The 18,203-nt window shown below is 46.9% G+C and overlaps 1 protein-coding gene across 7 annotated transcripts in view; it reads right to left on the bottom strand.

Moving 5' to 3' along the window:
* LOC105478745 (transmembrane protein 181) overlaps positions 1–18,203 on the bottom strand; it is a 109,748-nt gene that overhangs the window by 27,573 nt on the left and 63,972 nt on the right. For all 7 annotated transcript variants that reach the window (XM_011736362.2, XM_071096659.1, XM_071096657.1 and 4 more), the window contains 4 exons: positions 4,587–4,667; positions 1,882–1,981; positions 839–969; positions 558–649 (listed from right to left, as the gene is read on the bottom strand). In XM_011736362.2, the coding sequence (XP_011734664.2) occupies positions 558–649; positions 839–969; positions 1,882–1,981; positions 4,587–4,667 (404 nt within the window). The remainder of the gene's footprint in view (positions 1–557; positions 650–838; positions 970–1,881; positions 1,982–4,586; positions 4,668–18,203) is intronic.

Below are 18,203 nucleotides of genomic sequence, written 5' to 3'. Positions count from 1 at the left end.
ACATAGGGTATAAACAGCTATATATATAAGGATCAGTACTATCCAAGACCGCAGGTAGTTACTGGGGATCTGGGAACAAATCCCCCAAAGACAAGGGGGGGTCTACTGTGTCACCAAGTTAGATACACTGAAAGCTGATTCTTTTCTGGATGAGTTCACAAAACACATTTCGATTCCAGGCCCTTACATCCCCTTTTTTTTTCTTTTTTGAGACAACGTCTCACTCTGTTGCCCAGGATAGAGTGCAGTAGCGCGATCTCAGCTCATTGCAACCTCTACCTCCCAGGCTCAAGCGATTCCTCCCGCCTCAGCCTCCCAGGAAGCTATGACTACAGGCGTGCACCACCACGACCAGCTGATTTTTGTATTTTTGGTAGAGACAGGGTTTCACCATGTTGCCCAGGCTGGTCTTGAACTTCTGAGCTCAAGTGATTTGCCCACGTCAGCCTCTCAAAGTGCTGAGATTACAGGCGTGAGCCACCACGCCCAGCCTGGCCTTTCCACTTTTGTCAAGTGCTTTTCATGACTGACGTTTCACACATAATAGAATTACTCACGTTTGCCATATTCCTAGCGTAACAGAAGCCAACCACAATAGTCCAACAATGAAGAATTTAGGCAAATAGAAAGTTAAGCACTTTCTTTCTCCCTAAAAAGAAAAAAGTAAAAAGAAATAAAGAAAACCAAATTAGTAATTGTACATAACGTGATTTTTCTATTGAGTATGGGCCTGCAGGCAGGCTTCCATAGATAAATTCCTTTCCGGGCTGTCCTCAGAGTTTGGAAGGGAGGACACAGTCTGGAACCTCCCCCAGCAGTGCGGAGAGCTGCGGCTCACCTGGACGCGAATCCCATGGTACACGCACAGCCAGAAGAGCAGCAGGGCGCACAGGAACATGGACTGAAAAAGGTCGTCCAGCATCCCCGGAAGCCAGCTGTTGACCAGGAAGGAGAGGGGGAAGAACGGATCTGGAACACAAAGGGCAGAAATGCATGAGGAGAACAAGGCCCGCAAGCACCTGGCAGAGAGCACCCCAACCCTCTGCGGGGTCAGCACCTAGCAGAGAGCACCCCATCCCTCTGCGGAGTCCGAGCTCACTACCAGCTTTTCTCCCTGGTCAGAGTCAAAGGAAAGGTAGTGAACCAATGTCTATTTTGTCTTCCAAAACACCTAAAGCCACTGAACAGATTGCTGCACTGATCGTGACAGGGCACCGTATGCCGCTACCATTAGCTCCTCCCGGAGCCTAGGAGTTCCGACTGCGGCAGCTCAGGAAGCAAACACTTTTGGAGCAGGAAAAGAGGAACAGCCAGCCACGTCTGGCCACCTTGAGCCAAGTTCCAGGACTGCTGTGTCTGTAGCACATCCAAGTTTTAACTACCAAACAGCCGCCTATTTGTTAGAGAGCCAGGCATCTGCCCCAGCTCGGTGGAACATGGCTCCTGGGGCGCCAGGGAGCACACGGCTACATGTTCCTTCTGGGGCTCCCTACAGGCTCTTCTGGGCCTAGGCCATCTCCAAGATGCCTTCCCGCTTTACTTCTTTGTTTTGTTTTAAGAGACAGGGTCTTGCTGTTACCCAGGCTGGAGTGCAGTGGTGCCATCATGACTCACTGCAGCCTCAGACTCCTGGGCTCAAGCAATCCTCCCACCTCAGCCTCCCACGTAGTTGGGACCATAGGCACGCACCACCGTGCCCAGCTAATTTTATTTTTTGTAGAGTCTCGCTATGTTACCCAGGCTGTTGTTAAACTCCTGGCTTCAAGCAATCCTCCTGCCCCAGCCTCTCAAAGTGCTGGGATGACAGGCACAACCCTGCACCTGGCCTCCAGCTTTACATGTTAAAGGGGAAAGTTCCTAAGTAAAAATGGAACTACCCACCATTGTAAAGCAGCAGCAGAGGCAGGAGAACAGACATCCACTTCTGCTCGATGCCCCAGTCTCTCATGGAAAATTTCCGGAGGGAATGCGCAAACAGGCACTGCAAACCAAATCAGGCCTCCAGTTACTGCCTTTGCTCGAAGCCTTTGCTCACACCTTGCTTGCAGCCTTTGCTTACACCTTGCTCTTACAGACCTTGCTCACACCTTGCCCGCAGGGTTTGCTCACACCTTGCCTGCAGCCTTTGCTCACACCTTGCCTGCATACCAGGTTGTTTTCTCTAATCAATGGTCTAGGTGCCCCATTAAGATCCACTGCCTTAAGCCCTGGCTGAATTGTCTACTGTGTCCTGGAGACCATCAGTGACAACCAAGACAAGGTTGTTACTTTCTGCAGAGAAGCAACAGCTAAGACAGGTTCCTAGCTGTCCTCATAGGAGCAGGAGAGGAGGAGGAACGTAATCCCTGCAATAGGGAAGAGCACCTGCCCCCTCACCTCCACCGGTGAGGAAAACAAGGCCCACTTCCATTGGGCCTGCTCCAGAGAGCCCGCACTCAGAAGGACCCACCCAGGACACAGGCCACATCCGTGGGTGTGACAGGAGCCTCAAGTTCCCGGCAGTGCAAATGCTACAGATGGCAGCAGCTTCCAAGATGGTGCCAGGGCTCACCCACGCAAAGCCAAGAGAATGTAGGAGTCTCGTAACAATGGTCAGAGGATGCGTTTCTTTTCAAACACCTCCCTGCAGAAAGTGTGTTAGGCCTGTGGAAGAAGTTTCTTTAAACTACTTCAAAACATTACATAACTTATAATTTTTAGGCCAGGGTTTTGTTGTTGATTTGTTTTCTTATAATCTGATATAAGCCAGTAGTTTTCTAGGCAATGTGGATTTCCTTGCCTAGGGACCATCTTCCGTCTTTTTTTTTTTTTTTTTTTTTTTGAGACGGAGTCTTGCTCTGTAGCCCGGGCTGGAGTGCAGTGGCCGGATCTCAGCTCACTGCAAGCTCTGCCTCCCGGGTTTACGCCATTCTCCTGCCTCAGCCTCCGGAGTAGCTGGGACTACAGGCGCCCACCACCTCGCCCGGCTAGTTTTTTGTATTTTTAGTAGAGACGGGGTTTCACGGTGTTAGCCAGGATGGTCTCGATCTCCTGACCTCGTGATCCGCCCGTCTCAGCCTCCCAAAGTGCTGGGATTACAGGCTTGAGCCACCGCGCCCGGCCTCTTCTCTCTTTTTAAAAACATACTTAGGGCCCTGAGTAATAAATAGCTCTTTGGGCTCCAGAGTGTGGCAGCAGAATCTCAGGGCATCAGAGAGCCTTTGAGAAGAAGCAAGAGTTTGACTATCCAGACACAATTACCAGCTTTCCACTTTCATTTACGAAGCTCACTGGGGGAGCCCTGGGATCCTGGAGGCCCTGGGCTGGGCCTGACTACAACCTCCAGCTCCCTGTGGCTCCAGCACCCACGCCCTTCCCTCCAGCTCCCTGTGGCCCCAGCACCCACGCCCTTCCCTCCAGCTCCCTGTGATTCTAGCACCCACGCCCTTCCCTCCAGCTCCCTGTGGCTCTAGAACCCACACCCTTCCCTCCAGCTCCCTGTGGCTCCAGCACCCACACCCTTCCCTCCAGCTCCCTGTGGCTCCAGCATCCACGCCCTTCCCTCCAGCTCCCCGTGGCTCCAGCACCCACGCCCCTCCCTCCAGCTCCCCGTGGCTCCAGCACCCACGCCCCTCCCTCCAGCTCCCCGTGGCTCCAGCACCCACGCCCTTCCCTCCAGCTCCCTGTGGCTCCAGCACCCACGCCCTTCCCTCCAGCTCCCTGTGGCTCTAGCACCCACGCCCTTCCCTCCAGCTCCCTGTGGCTCCAGCACTCACACCCTTCCCTCCAGCTTCCTGTGGTTCTAGCACCCACACCCTTCGCTCCAGCAGAGCATCTGCTCACAGGTGCACACGCCTGTGTCTTTTCCATGCACAGTTACTCTGAGAAATACCAAGTGTTCCTGGGTGGACACATTTCCTAAATGTCACCTCCCCACCATCCTGCACCAGGACAAGCAGTTGATGAGGGCAGAACGCCATGCTTCAGGCGGCGACAGATCACTACATGAAGCACACCTTCCCTTCCTCCAATTTACCAATTCTCATCTTCACAGACTGGGGCTCTGGGGGGCTCCCTTGGGTTTCTCAGGGTAAGCATTTCCCCCAAAGCTACTGTGGGCTCGTGGACAGAAACCTCAGATCCCAAACGAGCCCAACGCCTGCATTCCCAAAACACTTCTCTTTGGCCTTATTCCTGAAAATGCCCAAAAACACAAAGGACTGGTACAACTATAAAAATATAAAATATAAAAACCCAAGAGCATGCTGCATCTGCACTCAGAGAAGCTCACTCAAATAAGGCAGACTTCCTTCCATACACATGAAATGGCACTTCTCACCACACATGATGAACATTTACTTAAAACTCGGTGATGTGTAATGACTCCTGCACTCTACAGAAATCCTGAATACAGGATACCACATCATTCTTTCTCGCATGACAGCATCTTGGCAGACACACAGAGTAGTAATATCAGCACAGCCCACGGGATGGAGCATCTGAGTTCAGATCAATCTCCATGTGGCTTGCACCGAAGATCGTAACTGCATCAACCAGCTTCTTCCTGGCTGGGATCTGCCGTGCTGTGTCAGGCGAATGGTACTCACAGTGACGATGAAGGTGAGCACCACAAAGAAAAACCGGAACCAGATTTCCAACTGGGAGAAGGCAGGGTTATAAGTCTTCCACTATAATAGAAAGTGAGGAAAATGATTTGAAAAAAATATATGTGCATCTAAGAGAAAATACATAAGATTACTAATAGTTATCTCTAGATATGAGACTATATATATATATATACACACACACACACACACATTTTTTTTGGGGGGGATGGAGTCTCACTCTGTCGCCCAGGCTGGAGTGAAGAGGCGCAATCTTGGCTCACTGCAACCTCCGCCTCCCAGGTTCAAGCACTTCTCCTGCCTCAGCCTCCTGAGTAGCTGGGATTACAGGTGCCTGACACCATGCAGGTTAAATTTTTACATTTAGTACAGTTTTACTTTTTTATCAAAGGACACAGATATAAAAAATCTTAATTACCAAGAATAAAAAATAATTTTAAATGGTGTTATATGGATGATAAATCTGACAAATTATTTTATAATCATAAGAGCATTTGCATCTTAAATCTCATGTCAAAAATCAACCTTGTCAATCTCTTTATTAGAAATAGTCATACTTTCCATCAAAAGAAAGTTTTAAAAGATGCAAAAGTGCGACTAGAATGTTGTAACAAAGTTTAAGTAAAACCTTTAAGTATGAATGTGAAAGCAGAAGAGTGAGTTGCAGTTGAAGGAGTCCGTTCTCATGCTGACCAGGAAGTCCCAGGTGTGCCAAGTGTGCACTGCTGGAGCCGAGGACAGGACACTGCTGCTGACAGCAGGGCAGAGGCCAGCCACCGCCAACCTAAGCACGAGCCAGGTCCATAACCAGACCCCAGAAAACTGCGCTCACAGGGCCAGTGAGCCTCATCATTCTGATGCATTGAATTCAAGTCATCTGAGCAATTTAAAAAATCTACTTCAGTACAGATAGAGTCACAGATGCTAGATTTACCTATTACACACACACACATACACACGCACACACGCATGCATGCACAAGGATGATTTAAGACACTGGACCTGAGGAAGTCATGAAGGGTAGTAACCTCTGACTGATGGCAAACAATAAGGGGTGCCCCTGGTGGCCCCACATCATGGAGGGGAACCCAGGCAGAGCCATGGCTGGGAGTCCAGGGAGACAGGGCTGGCCTGAATCCACAGGACAGAGTGCTGGAAAAGAGAGCTGTACAGAAAAAGAACGAAGCTCCCAAAAAGCCGGTGCCTGGCACCCACAGAGCCAGTCATGGTACCTGTTCCCACAATACAGAGACGAAACTCACCATCAAAGGACACTGGGTAGCATATGCTGAATGCTTTTGCCTCAGTGGTAGGAAAAAATTAGCGTCAGACTTCATGCTGCTTTGGCCCCACCTAGCAATGTTGAAAAGCAAGGCCAGAAAAGATCAAACCATTTCCAAGGAAATTAACAACGTCCCAGAACAAAGCTCAGGGATATTTATAAGATATCAAACCTAGCAATCAATAATGTCTGGCATTGAACCGAAAGTACCAGACACACCAAAAAGCAGGAAAATACAAACCATATGAGGAAAAAACCAACCAATCAAAACTGGTCCAGAAATCACAGATGACAAAATTAGCAGATAAGGAAATCAAGCAGCTAGATGAAAGATTCTTGTGTTAAATAAAGACTTGGAAGATGATCAACAGATGAGACACTACAGAGATTGGTAAATGTGAAGGCACAGCAATAGAAGCTATCTAAAATAAAACTAAAAAAAAAAAAAAAAAAAAAAAAAAAACCTGAAAAAAATGAACAGAGAGCATCAGGAGCTTTGGACAACTTCAAGTGGCCTAATACAGGGGTCCCCAGCCCCCAGGCCAGAGACCAGTACTGGCCACGTGGCCTGTTAGCAACCGGGCCATACAGCAGCAGGTGAGAAATGGGCCAGCAAGCATTACCGCCTGAGCTCCACCTGTCAGATTGTCCAGGGCATTAGATTCTCATAGAAGCACGAACCTGCTGTGAACAGTGCAGGGGAGGGATCTAGGCTGCTTACTCTTTATGAGAATCTTTTTTTTTTTTTTTTTTTTGAGACGGAGTCTTACGCTGTTGCCCAGGCTGGAGTGCAGTGGCGCGATCTCGGCTCACTGCAAGCTCCGCCTCCCGGGTTCCCGCCATTCTCCTGCCTCAGCCTCCTGAGTAGCTGGGACTACAGGCGCCCGCCACCGCGCCCGGCTAATTTTTTGTATTTTTAGTAGAGACGGGGTTTCACTGTGGTCTCAATCTCCTGACCTTGTGATCCGCCCGCCTCGGCCTCCCAAAGTGCTGGGATTACAGGCTTGAGCCACCGCGCCCGGCCATGAGAATTTAATAAATGTAATGCACTTGGGTCTTTCCAAAATCATCCCCAACCAACCCGGTCCATGGAAAAATTGTCTTCCATGAAACCAGTCCCCAATGCCAAAAAGGTTGGGGACCAGTGGCCTAATTTGGGGTCCCTGAATTTGGAAAGTCAGGGGACCAGAAAGACAAAAAAAGTATTTGAAGAGATAATGGCCAAAATGTTTCCAATTTGATGAAAAGTATCAACTCACAAATCCAAGCAGCTCAATGGACCCCAAGCACAAGTAATGAGGAAAAGTACAAGCGGCACCCTAAGAGAAAAATCTTCAAAGGGGCTGGGAGAGGGAAGAACAAAGAACATTATTACAAGAAAACCAAGATAAGGACAAAGATAAGGTGGACATCAGATTTCTTGTCAGAAAAATGCAAGCCAGAAGACAGTGACCAACATTTTCTAAGCATGTGAATTAGGCCAGACGCGGTGGCTCACGCCTGTAATCCCAACACTTTGGGAGGCCGAGGTAGGAGGATAGTTTGAGGCCAGGAGTTTGAGACTAGCCTGGTCAACACAGCAAGACCCTGTCTCTACAAAAATGAATAATAAAAAAACTAGCCAGCATGGTGGCGTGTGCCTGTAGTCACAGCTACTCAGGAGGCAGAGGTCAGGGTCAGTGAGCTATGATCATATCACTACACTCCAACCTAGGTGACAGAGCAAGATCCCATCTCAAAAAAAAAAAAAGTACATAGATTTTAAAACCACAATGTAAAACCATTAAATACCATTATACACCTACGACAACAGCCAAAATTGAAAAGACTGACCATACCCAGCGTTGATGGGATACGAAGTAACTGAAACCCTCACAGGCTACTGGTGTAACATAAAATAACACAACCACTCTGCAAAACAGTTTGTGAGTTTCTTAACCGCATGGCCCAACCATTCCATTTCTAGCATTTATCCATGAGAAATGAAAGCGTATGTCCACACAAAGATTTATACACAGATGTTCACTGCTGCTTTCTTTGTAACAGCCCCAAACTGGAAGCACTTCAAATGTCCATCAACAGATGAATGAATAAACAATTTGTTACATTTATACTAGAATATCACTATGGACACACACATCATTGATCAAGCTCAAAATAATTTTGCTACATGAAACAATTCAAACATACTGGAGTATATATTGTATAATGCCAGTTACATAAAATTCTAAAAAAAAATGCAAATAAGTGGTGTTGTGAAAACAGATCAGTGACTTCCCAGGGATGGGAAAGGACAGGAGGAAGGGGCACAAGAAGATGTTTAGGGATGATGGCTGGTGAGGGGATGCTTATGATCTTATTTGTGGGAACGGTTTCCCAGGTTTCACTGTGTGTCAACTATACCTCAATAAAGCTGCCAAACAAAAACCAACCACTAACAATAGATGGTAATGGGGAAGTGGAGATCACAGTGATTCAGGTTCAAATTCCAGCTCTTCCCATTACTAGTTGGGCAAATGACTTAATCTCATGAAACCTCATTTCCTCCATAAAATGGGGATGCTAGTAACCTACTTACCTACTTAACGTAATTATTGTAGCCTTTTAGCCTTGTTTTTATTTTTATTTTTTTATTTTTATTTTTTGAGACAGAGTCTTGCTCTGTTGCCCAGCCTGGGCTGCAGTGGCAGGATCTCAGCTCACTGCAACCTCTGCCTCCCAGGTTCAAGTGATTCTCCTGCCTCAGCCTCCCGAGCAGCTGAGACTACAGGAGCGCGCCACCACTCTCATCTAATTTTTGTATTTTTAGTCGAGATGGGGTTTCATCATATTGGCCAGGCTGGTCTTGAACTCCTGACCTTGTGATCCACCTGTGTCAGCCTCCCAAAGTGCTGGGATTACAGGCAGGAGCCACTGCACCTGGCCCTCTCCTGGGTTCAAGCGATTCTCCTGTTTCAGCTTCCCGAGTAGCCGGGATTACAGGCATGTGCCACCACGTCCGGCTAATTTTGTATTTTTCGCAGAGACAAAGTTTCACTATGTTGGTCAGGCTGGTCTCGAACTCCTGACCTCAGGTGATCTGCCAGCCTCGGCCTCCCAAAGTGCTGCGATTACAGGCGTGAGCTACCACACCGAGCCTATCATAGCATTTTAATGAGATGATGCGTATTAAAAGCTAAGCACAATGCCCAGCAAACAGCAAAGGTTCAGTAAACAACAGTTGCTACTATAAATCCAAAACATCATATAACTATTAGGATTATTGCTACAGCATTTAAATATTATAACAGTATTATATCATTTATAGGATGATCAAAGTAGTGACTTGAGCATTTGGGGGAAGTGTTGATATAAATGTAATATTCAGATTAAAAACGTTTACTACACATAATATTCAGATTAAAAACGTTTACTACATGTCTTAGTTGAACAAACATACCCTAAGGCACAGTCAAGAAGAGAAAAAAAAAAGAATTGCTACCATCAGAAAAAAACACAAACTTTGCTTAAAATAACAGGCCCGAAAGGTTGGGTGGCTGTTTTTACTCTCAAGGAACCGTAACTCTTAAAAAAATAACCTCAGACTCCCCTGGAGGAGGGGGATTCTAGCTTAAGATTCTATTAGAGCAACAGAAAATAATCAACTCACTCTCATTAAAAATTAACACTAGGGTTGGATGCGGTGGCTCACACCTGTAATCCCAGCACTTTGGAAGGCTGAGGTGGGTGGATCACCTGAGGTCAGGAGTTTGAGACCAGCCTGGGCAACATGGCGAAACCCCAACTCTACTAAAAATACAAAAATTAGCCAGGTGTCGTGGTGCATGCCTGTAATCCCAGCTACTTGGGAAGATGAGCCAGGGAGAACTGCTTGAATACGGGAGGCTTGGGAAGATGAGGCAGGGAGAACTGCTTGAATACGGGAGGTGAAGGTTGCAGTGAGCCAAGATTGCACCACTGCACTCTAGCCTGGGCAACAGAGCAAGACTCCATCTCCAAAAAAGAAAAAAGAAAAAAAACATTAACACTAGGCTGGGCATGGTGGCTCACGCCTATAATCCCAGCACTTTGGGAGGCCAAGGCAGACGGATCACCTGAGGTCAGGAGTTCGAGACCAGCCTGATCAACATGGTGAAACCCCATCTCTACTAAAAATAGAGACATGGTGTTGCATGTCTGTAAACCCAGGTACTCTTGAGGCAGGAGAATCGCTTGAACCCAGGAGGCAGCAGTTGCAATGAGCTGAGATTGCATTGCATTCCAGCCTGGGCAAAAGAGCAAAACTCCATCTCAAAAACAAAAACAAAAAAATTAACACTAGAAAACAATGCTTTATTCAATAAATGTAGCTAATCTAAAACATGCATTTTAGTTCTAAAATGTGAGCTAATGAGAGAGCACACTTTGGTCCAGCTTTCAAACAAGACCCTGCGCATCAAGCCTGCTATGTGCCCTGAAGGAGGCAGGCGGCGCCCGTCATCACATTCCATCCGGGCTTCCTTCTTCCTGTCATGCGTCCCCATCCTCCTGGTTCTGGGAAAAGCTGTTTTCACATATGCTGACTCTCTGGGAGGCCAAGCAGCCAAGCAGAATCACCTGTGTGCTCCTCCTGGGCCAGCCCAGCTGACAGCTCAATCCGATATGCATTTGTGCCAAGGGCTTGAAAGGCTGTGTCTTCCCAAGCAAACTGCAGGAAGCCCCGAGAGTAGGGCCTTGGCCCCTCCATGACACACAGCGGCCTCCAGGTGCGCTGGATCCCGTGAGCTGGGGCCAGAAGGTCCACAGGGAGCAAGCCCAGCCAGCGCCGCACAGGTGTCCAAGCAGAGGTCATCCCGTCCCGTCCTGTGGGCACTGTCAGGTCCACTGTGTGGACCCAACTCTAGGGAACTGGGTTTGGGGGTTTTGTTTGTTCTGTGTTTATTTTTAAACCTCCAAATACATTTTTGAAATTAAAACGTAAAATAAGTAAAATGAAATAAAAAGTACAGTTCCCAGAAAATACCCTGGCTTAGACATTCCCTTTGAAATCTGAAGCACTGTCACTTGGTACTCAAGCTTTGATGTCAAGGTCCCTTTGGCATCACAAAGCTGCTGTCTTTGTCCTTTCAGAGCCAGAACTTGCCCTGTGACGCCACAAAGTTACCTTTAGAACAAGTGCCCACACCATACCCTGGGCCACTCCTCCCCGATTACATCTCCTATGCGCCCATCCATCCATCCACATCTGCTGAGCACAACCTTGTCCTCCGTGCAAGCACGGGTGATGTCAAATCCCATGCAGCACGAAATAAGTGAGTTTAACAAAAATGTGACCAGTAAAAGGCTTCCAGGAGCTGACTGGCTCTTTGGTGCAGAACAAACGTTTCCTCACATCCTCAGAGTCCTCTGAATGGACAACCACAGAAACAGACGCAGTGAGGGACGTGTCACAGTTACCTGTGCAGCACCCAGCAAAGTGCCCGGGCTGGGGGCCCGGCTTCAGATTCACAGCCTCGGTGCCCATGTTTTAAAACAACACGAAATGGCCGGGCACGGTGGCTCATGCCTGTAATCCCAGTACTTTGGGAGGCCAAGGCGGGCGGATCACGAGGTCAGGAGATCGAGACCATCTTGGCTAACATGGTGAAACCCTGTCTCTATTAAAATACAAAAAATTAGCCAGGCGCAGTGGCAGTCGCCTGTAGTCCCAGATACTCGGGAGGCTGAGGCAGGAGAATGGCGTGAACCTGGGAGGTGGAGCTTGCAGTGAACCAAGATAGCGCCACTGCACTCCAGCCGGGGCGACAAACAAAACAAAACAAAACAAAACAAAACAAAACAAAACAAAACATGAAATGCACTGTCCAGGAATACTGGGAGGCTGGAAATGAGAACGATGTAGCTAGCGCAGGTCTGAGAAGCCAAGCGGCACTCAAGACAGCATAGTAAGCACAGGTCCAAGAAGCCGGGCGACACTCAGGAAAGCACAGTTAGCACAGGTCCAAGAAGCCGGGTGGCACTCAGGGAAGTACAGTAAGCACAAGTCCGAGAAGCCGGGCAACACTCAGGAAAGCATGGCTTGGCGCTCTCCTCTCAGTTTCCCTGGGAAACCACAGGGCGCCCCCAGGGAACAGCCTGAAGGACTCCGGAACGTGAGCTGCTGTTTTCATCTCACGCACCAGTCAAAGGTCATGGCTTAGAGGAAAATGGAGGAAATGAGACGTGAACAGCTGGCCACAGAATGTCACTCAAAAGTCAGCCGGAAAAACAATCAGAGGAAAAAATGCCCAGAGTAACCAAGAGGACCCAGGGTGCTGAGGATGACGCCTGTGACGTGCCCAGAGAAGGTGCCTGCAAAATCTCAGGAGAAGAGAACAAAAAAGTGAGTACAAGTGATTTTTGTGGTGTCAAAGGTCACTGCATATACCGATGAAACCACCTTTACAAAATACACAGGAGGTAAGCATCATCCCACAAGTGCCAGTGAGACCTAGTGAGTGGTCTCATGGCCTGAACGTGGCAATGGGTGTGGGCACGATGTACTCCGAAGAGTAAGAGCTGATAACAAGAGGGATAGAGAGAAAGATCACCACTTGGTACAGTTTGAATTTGTCCCTCCAAAATTCATGTTTAAACTTAGCCCCCATTATGGTGGTACTGTGAGGTGGAGAATTCGGGAAAGTGATTATGTCATAAGGACTCTGCCCTCATGAATGGATTTGCACTTTATAAAAGGGATAGAGGGGTGCAGTGCAGTGGCTCATACCTGTAATCCCAACACTTTTGGAGGCTGAGGTGCGAGGATTGCTTGAGCCCAGGAGTTCGAGCCTGGGCAACACAGTGAGACCTTGTCTAGCCCTCCACAACTGTAAGGAATAAATCTCTATTATTTATAAATTACCCGGTGTGTGGTGTACAGTTACAGCAGCATAAACTAAGATACCATTCTACTTCAAAAAGATAAACATTTAAGTAGAAACCAATGAACCAAATGTTCATGGAAAATGGGGTTGAGAACAAAAGGAGAGAGAAATCAGCTTCTTGAGTTAAAGGGAGATGGCATCGACAACAGTGCCAGATGGAAGACACAGCCCACACGACAGGCTCAGGCAGGAAAGGGCCATCGACCATCTAGACATCTGCTCAGCACAGACACCTTCCACTGAAAACAGAGCCTCATCTGAACATGCTGGATGCATGGTGACAATTTTCTCTCAGTACATTAGGGAAATGATACGGTTTAGCTGTGCCCCCACCCAAATCTCAACTTGAATTGTATCTCCCAGAATTCCCATGTGTTGTGGGAGGGACCCGGGAGAGGTCATTAAATCATGGGGGCCAGCCTTTCCCGTGCTATTCTCGTGATAGTGCGTAAGTCTCATGAGATCTGATTGGTTTATCAGGGGTTTCCACTTTTGCTTCTTCCTCATTTTCTCTTGGTGCTGCCATGTAAAAAGAGCCTTTCGCCTCCCGCCATGATTCTGAGGCCTCCACAGCCATGTGGAACTCTACATCCAATTAAACGCCTTTTTCTTCCCAGTCTTGAGTATGTCTTTGTCAGCAGTATGAAAACTGACTAATACAGGAAGCAACCAGGGTCATTTTTACCCTGAATTTGATTGTCATCAACAAGGAAGAGCTGGTTAGTGAAACAAACAGTGGCACCAGGGGAGGGTGTCCGTGTGGTCCTGGTGCTCCTTCATCAGAGCCAAGGGCACCACCAGGCTCAGTGAAATGGAGCCCTGACTCCAGCAACGCAGAACTCAGAACTCCAAAGGCCAAAGATTTCCCAAAGAAATGCCAAACAAAAGTAACAGAAACTCTCAAAGGTTAACTGTGTCAGTATGGCCAGCCACACACAGTACTGCTGAAGAAGCAAGAGCTGTCTCAAGAAACATGCGGCCACACTGGCAGCAGCTCCAATTTGTCAGGCACACCGTATACCATTAAGTTCCTACTGAAGGTAACGTGTATTAAGTGTTGGACAGGTATCGGGCGGGCGCGGTGGCTCACACCTGCACTTTGGGAGGCCGAGGCAAGCAGATCACAAGGTCAGGAGATCAAGACCATCCTGGCTAACACGGTGAAACCCCATCTCTACTAAAAAAACAAAAAATTAGCTGGGCACGGTGGCAGGAGCCTGTAGTCCCAGCTACTCGGGAGGCTGAGGCAGGAGAATGGCGTGAACTCAGGAGGCGGAGCTTGCAGTGAGCCGAGATCACGCCACTGCATTCCAGCCTGGGGACAGAGCGAGACTCCGTCTCAAAAAAAAAAAAAAAAAAGAAAAAGAAAAAAGAATTGGACAGGTAACCTAAATTACAGTTCAATGAACGTCACAAATTGAACACACCTGTGTAAATGGTACTCTGACCAGGACACAGAACATCGCCAGCAGCCCAGAAGCCCCTCCCTTGATGCTCCCTTCCAGCCACTAACCTACCCGAGGTCCACTAACCCTGACTGAACAGCGTCAGTTAGTTTCGCCTGTTTTTGTAATTTATATAAATGGAATCATACGCTCTGTACTGTTTTGTATTTAGCTTATTTCATTCAACATTATGCTTCAGAAAGTCCTCCATAACATTACGTGAAGCTGTGAAAGTTCATTCTCCTTGCTGTATAGTATTCCATTATGCAAATATAGCAGAATTTATGTACTCATTTTGCTGCTAGTATACAGTTTACAGTTTGGCTATTAAGAATTATGCTGCTGTGAATATCTAAATACATGTCTTTCGGTCAATATACATACGCATTTCTGCTGTATCAGTTTACATGCTCCCCAGCAGGGGCAAGGGCTCCATCTGCCCCACATCCTTGCCAGCTTCGGCATATTCTGTCTTATTTCTGCCATTCTGGTGGGTGTGTAGTAACACCACTAAAATACTATTAGTGTCTACTTATTATAATACTTGTTTACTTCCAAAAAGAAATGAAAGCAGCTTATAATAAAAAGCCAGATTAGATAGAAATAATTTTTAAAGTGTTTTAAAAGGCAAAATAGTGAAGAAAGAATGCAGATAATTATACCAGAAATCCATATCAGGATGTTAGTAATTAGTACAATTCAGCAAAAAACTGATTTTTGAAATTTCTGACAGCCAGGACCGAGAAAAAATGTAATGCATCCCATGGCTTTCACTCTCTAATAAAAGGCATTATAACAAATAGCAAAAGGAATTCTGTTTTTGCTTTTTGGTACTTACCCAAAGAAACTGAAAACATACAGGCCAGGCAAGGTGGCACACTCCTGTAATCCCAGCACCTTGAGAGGCTGGATCACCTGAGGTCAGGAGTTTGAGACCAGCCTGGCCAACATGGTGAAACCTCGTCTCTACGAAAAATACAAAAATTATCCAGGCACGGTGGCAGGTGCCTGTAATCCCAGCTACTTGGGAGGCTGAGGCAGGAGAATCACTGGAACCCAGGAGGCAGAGGTTGCAGTGAGCTGAGTGCCATTGCACTCCAGCCTGGGCAACAAGAGTGAAACTCCATTTCAAAGAAACAACAACAAAAACGAAGTTGAGAACTTATGTGCACAGAAAAATCTGTATACAGATGTTTATAGTACCTATGTTCATAACTGTCAAAACATAAAAGCAATGAAGATGCTGTCCTTCAGCCAATGGACAAACAAGCTGCAGTACATCCAGACAATGAAATTATTCCATGATGAAATGAGCAATCAAGTCATGGAAAAAACTTAAAATGCAAATAACTTAGTGAAAGAAGTCAATCTGAAAAAATTACATACTATATGATTCCAACTAGATGACATTCTGGAAAAAGCAAAACCATGGCCTGGCACAGTGGCTCACGTGTGTAATCCCAGCACTTTGGGAGGCCGAGGTGGGCGGATCACCTGAGGTCAGGAGTTCGAGACCAGCCTGGCCAACATGGCAAAACCCCGTCTCTACTAAAAATACAAAAATTAGCTGGGCGTAGTGGTATGCGCCTGTAATCCCAGCTACCCGGGAGGCTAAGGCACGAGCATCACTTGCACCTGGGAGGCGGAGGATGCAGTGAGCCAAGATCTCACCACTGCACTCCAGCCTGGGCAACAGACTGTCTCAAAAAAATAAATAAATAAATAAAGCAAAACCATAGAAACAGTAAAAAGACAGGTGGCTGCCAGGGGTCTGAGGAGGGAGGGATGAATAGGTGGAGTACAAAGGATTTTCAGGGCACTAAAACGAACCTCTATGGTACTACAAATAGTGGATCTTACAGAATGTACACCACCAAGAGGGAATCCTTATGTAAACTGTGGGCTCTGGGTGGTGTGTCAATGTGGGTTCATTAACTGTAACAAATGTACCACTCTGGTGCGAGATGTTGACAATGGGGGAGGTTGTGCATGTGTAGGAGGAGAGAGCATTTAGGAAATCTCTGTACCTTCCTCTTAATTTTGCTGTGAACCTAAAATTGCTCTAAAAAATAATAATGTGGAAAAAATTTTGGAGGTTTAAAGTTCACAACACAATGTCTTCAACAACAATTTTATAAAAGACATAGAAACATTTTGCATACAATTCTCTAATTTCTTAGTGCATCTCTCTACAAGCTGCCAGCATAACGTTGATTATGTGATTCTCCGAGGATACTGAGTCACAACAGAAGAAACAGCACGCAGGGCTCGCCAGCACCTGAGGTTCTGGGATGGATTCTGGCATATGCCCAGGACTTCCCCCTTCAGTATTAGTTGCCTCAGGAGTTTTTGTTTTGTTTTCAAATAATTTTCTTTTCGGGTAATAAAAATAACATTCATCACGGTAAATAAAGGAAAACACAGAAGAAATTAAACATTAATCCCACCACCCAGAGACAGCCTTCTAGACATCTAGTTTTCTGCAACAGAAACACTTCTAATTCATGCGCTTTTGTTTTCTTAAATCAATATATAGTTTGTGCTAGTTATCCTATTAACTTACTATTTTAGTAGCTACAGAACTAATTGTTTAACCAGAAATCTACTGCTGAAATACAGATTGCTCCCAACTTCTTACTCTGAGGAATAGGGTTGAACATAAATCACTGTATATGTTTCCAGTTCCTTAGTATAAATTTCTAGAATTAGAATTACTAAGTCAAAAAGAACATGGAAGTAGAGGCTTTTATATGCTGCTAAATTACCCCAAAAGTTAAATCAGTTTACACCCCTATTCATGTGTATGAGAAAACTTGTGTCCTAGCATTTCGCCCACCATGTTATCTTATTTGTTATTTTTAATATTTGCATTGTTTTTTTTTGTGAGACAGGGTCTCACTCTGTCACCGAGGCTGGAGTGTGCAGTGGTGTGATTACAGTTCGTTGCAGCCTCAAACTCCCAGGCTCAAGTGATCCTCCTACCTAAGCCTCCCTAGCAGCTGGGACTACAGGTATGCACCACTATGCATGGCTAACCTTTTTTTTTTTTTTTTGAGATGGAGTCTCGCTCTGTCGCCCAGGCTGGAGTGCAGTGGCCGGATCTCAGCTCACTGCAAGCTCCGCCTCCCGGGTTTACGCCATTCTCCTGCCTCAGCCTCCCGAGTAGCTGGGACTACAGGCGCCCGCCGCCTCGCCCGGCTAGTTTTTTGTATTTTTTAGTAGAGAAGGGGTTTCACCGTGCTAGCCAGGATGGTCTTGATCTCCTGACCTCGTGATCCGCCCGTCTCGGCCTCCCAAAGTGCTGGGATTACAGGCTTGAGCCACCGCGCCCGGCCGCATGGCTAACTTTTAAAATTTTGTTTAGAGATGTGGTCTCAGCTAGGCCGATCACCTGAGGTCAGGAGTTTGAAACCAGCCTGGTCAACGTGGTAAATCCCCATCTCTACTAAATACATGAAAATTAGCAGGGCATGGTAAACTATTATAGCTATTAGTAGCTGTAATCCCAGCTACTAGTGATTACAGCTAAGGCAGGAGAATTGCCTGAACCTGGAAGGCAGAGGTTATAGTGAGCCAAGATGGCGCCACTGCACTCCAGCCTGGGAGACACAGTGTGAGACTCCGTCTCAAAAACAAAAAAACAAAGATGGGATTTCATTATGCTGTCCAGGCTGGTCTCCAACTCCTGGGCTCAAGCAAGCCTCCTGCATCGAGTTTCCAAAGTGCTGAGATTACAGGCATAAGCTACTGCTCCCATCCCAAACTATGAAGATTGATTGGTTAAAAAAAGGCATTCATGGCCGGGCACGGTGGCTCACACCTGTAATCCCAACACTTTGGGAGGCCAAGGCAGGCGGATCATAAGGTCAGGAGATTGAGACCATCCTGGCTAACACGGTGAAACCCCGTCTCTACTGAAAATACAAAAAATTAGCCGGGCGTGGTGGCGGGCACCTGTAGTCCCAGCTAC

The sequence above is a fragment of the Macaca nemestrina genome, chromosome 5 (assembly GCF_043159975.1).
Source record: "Macaca nemestrina isolate mMacNem1 chromosome 5, mMacNem.hap1, whole genome shotgun sequence".
In the NCBI taxonomy this organism is placed as follows: Eukaryota; Metazoa; Chordata; class Mammalia; order Primates; family Cercopithecidae; genus Macaca; species Macaca nemestrina.
Note: the sequence above shows the minus strand (reverse complement) of the source record. Positions and strands in the feature narration are given on the sequence as shown.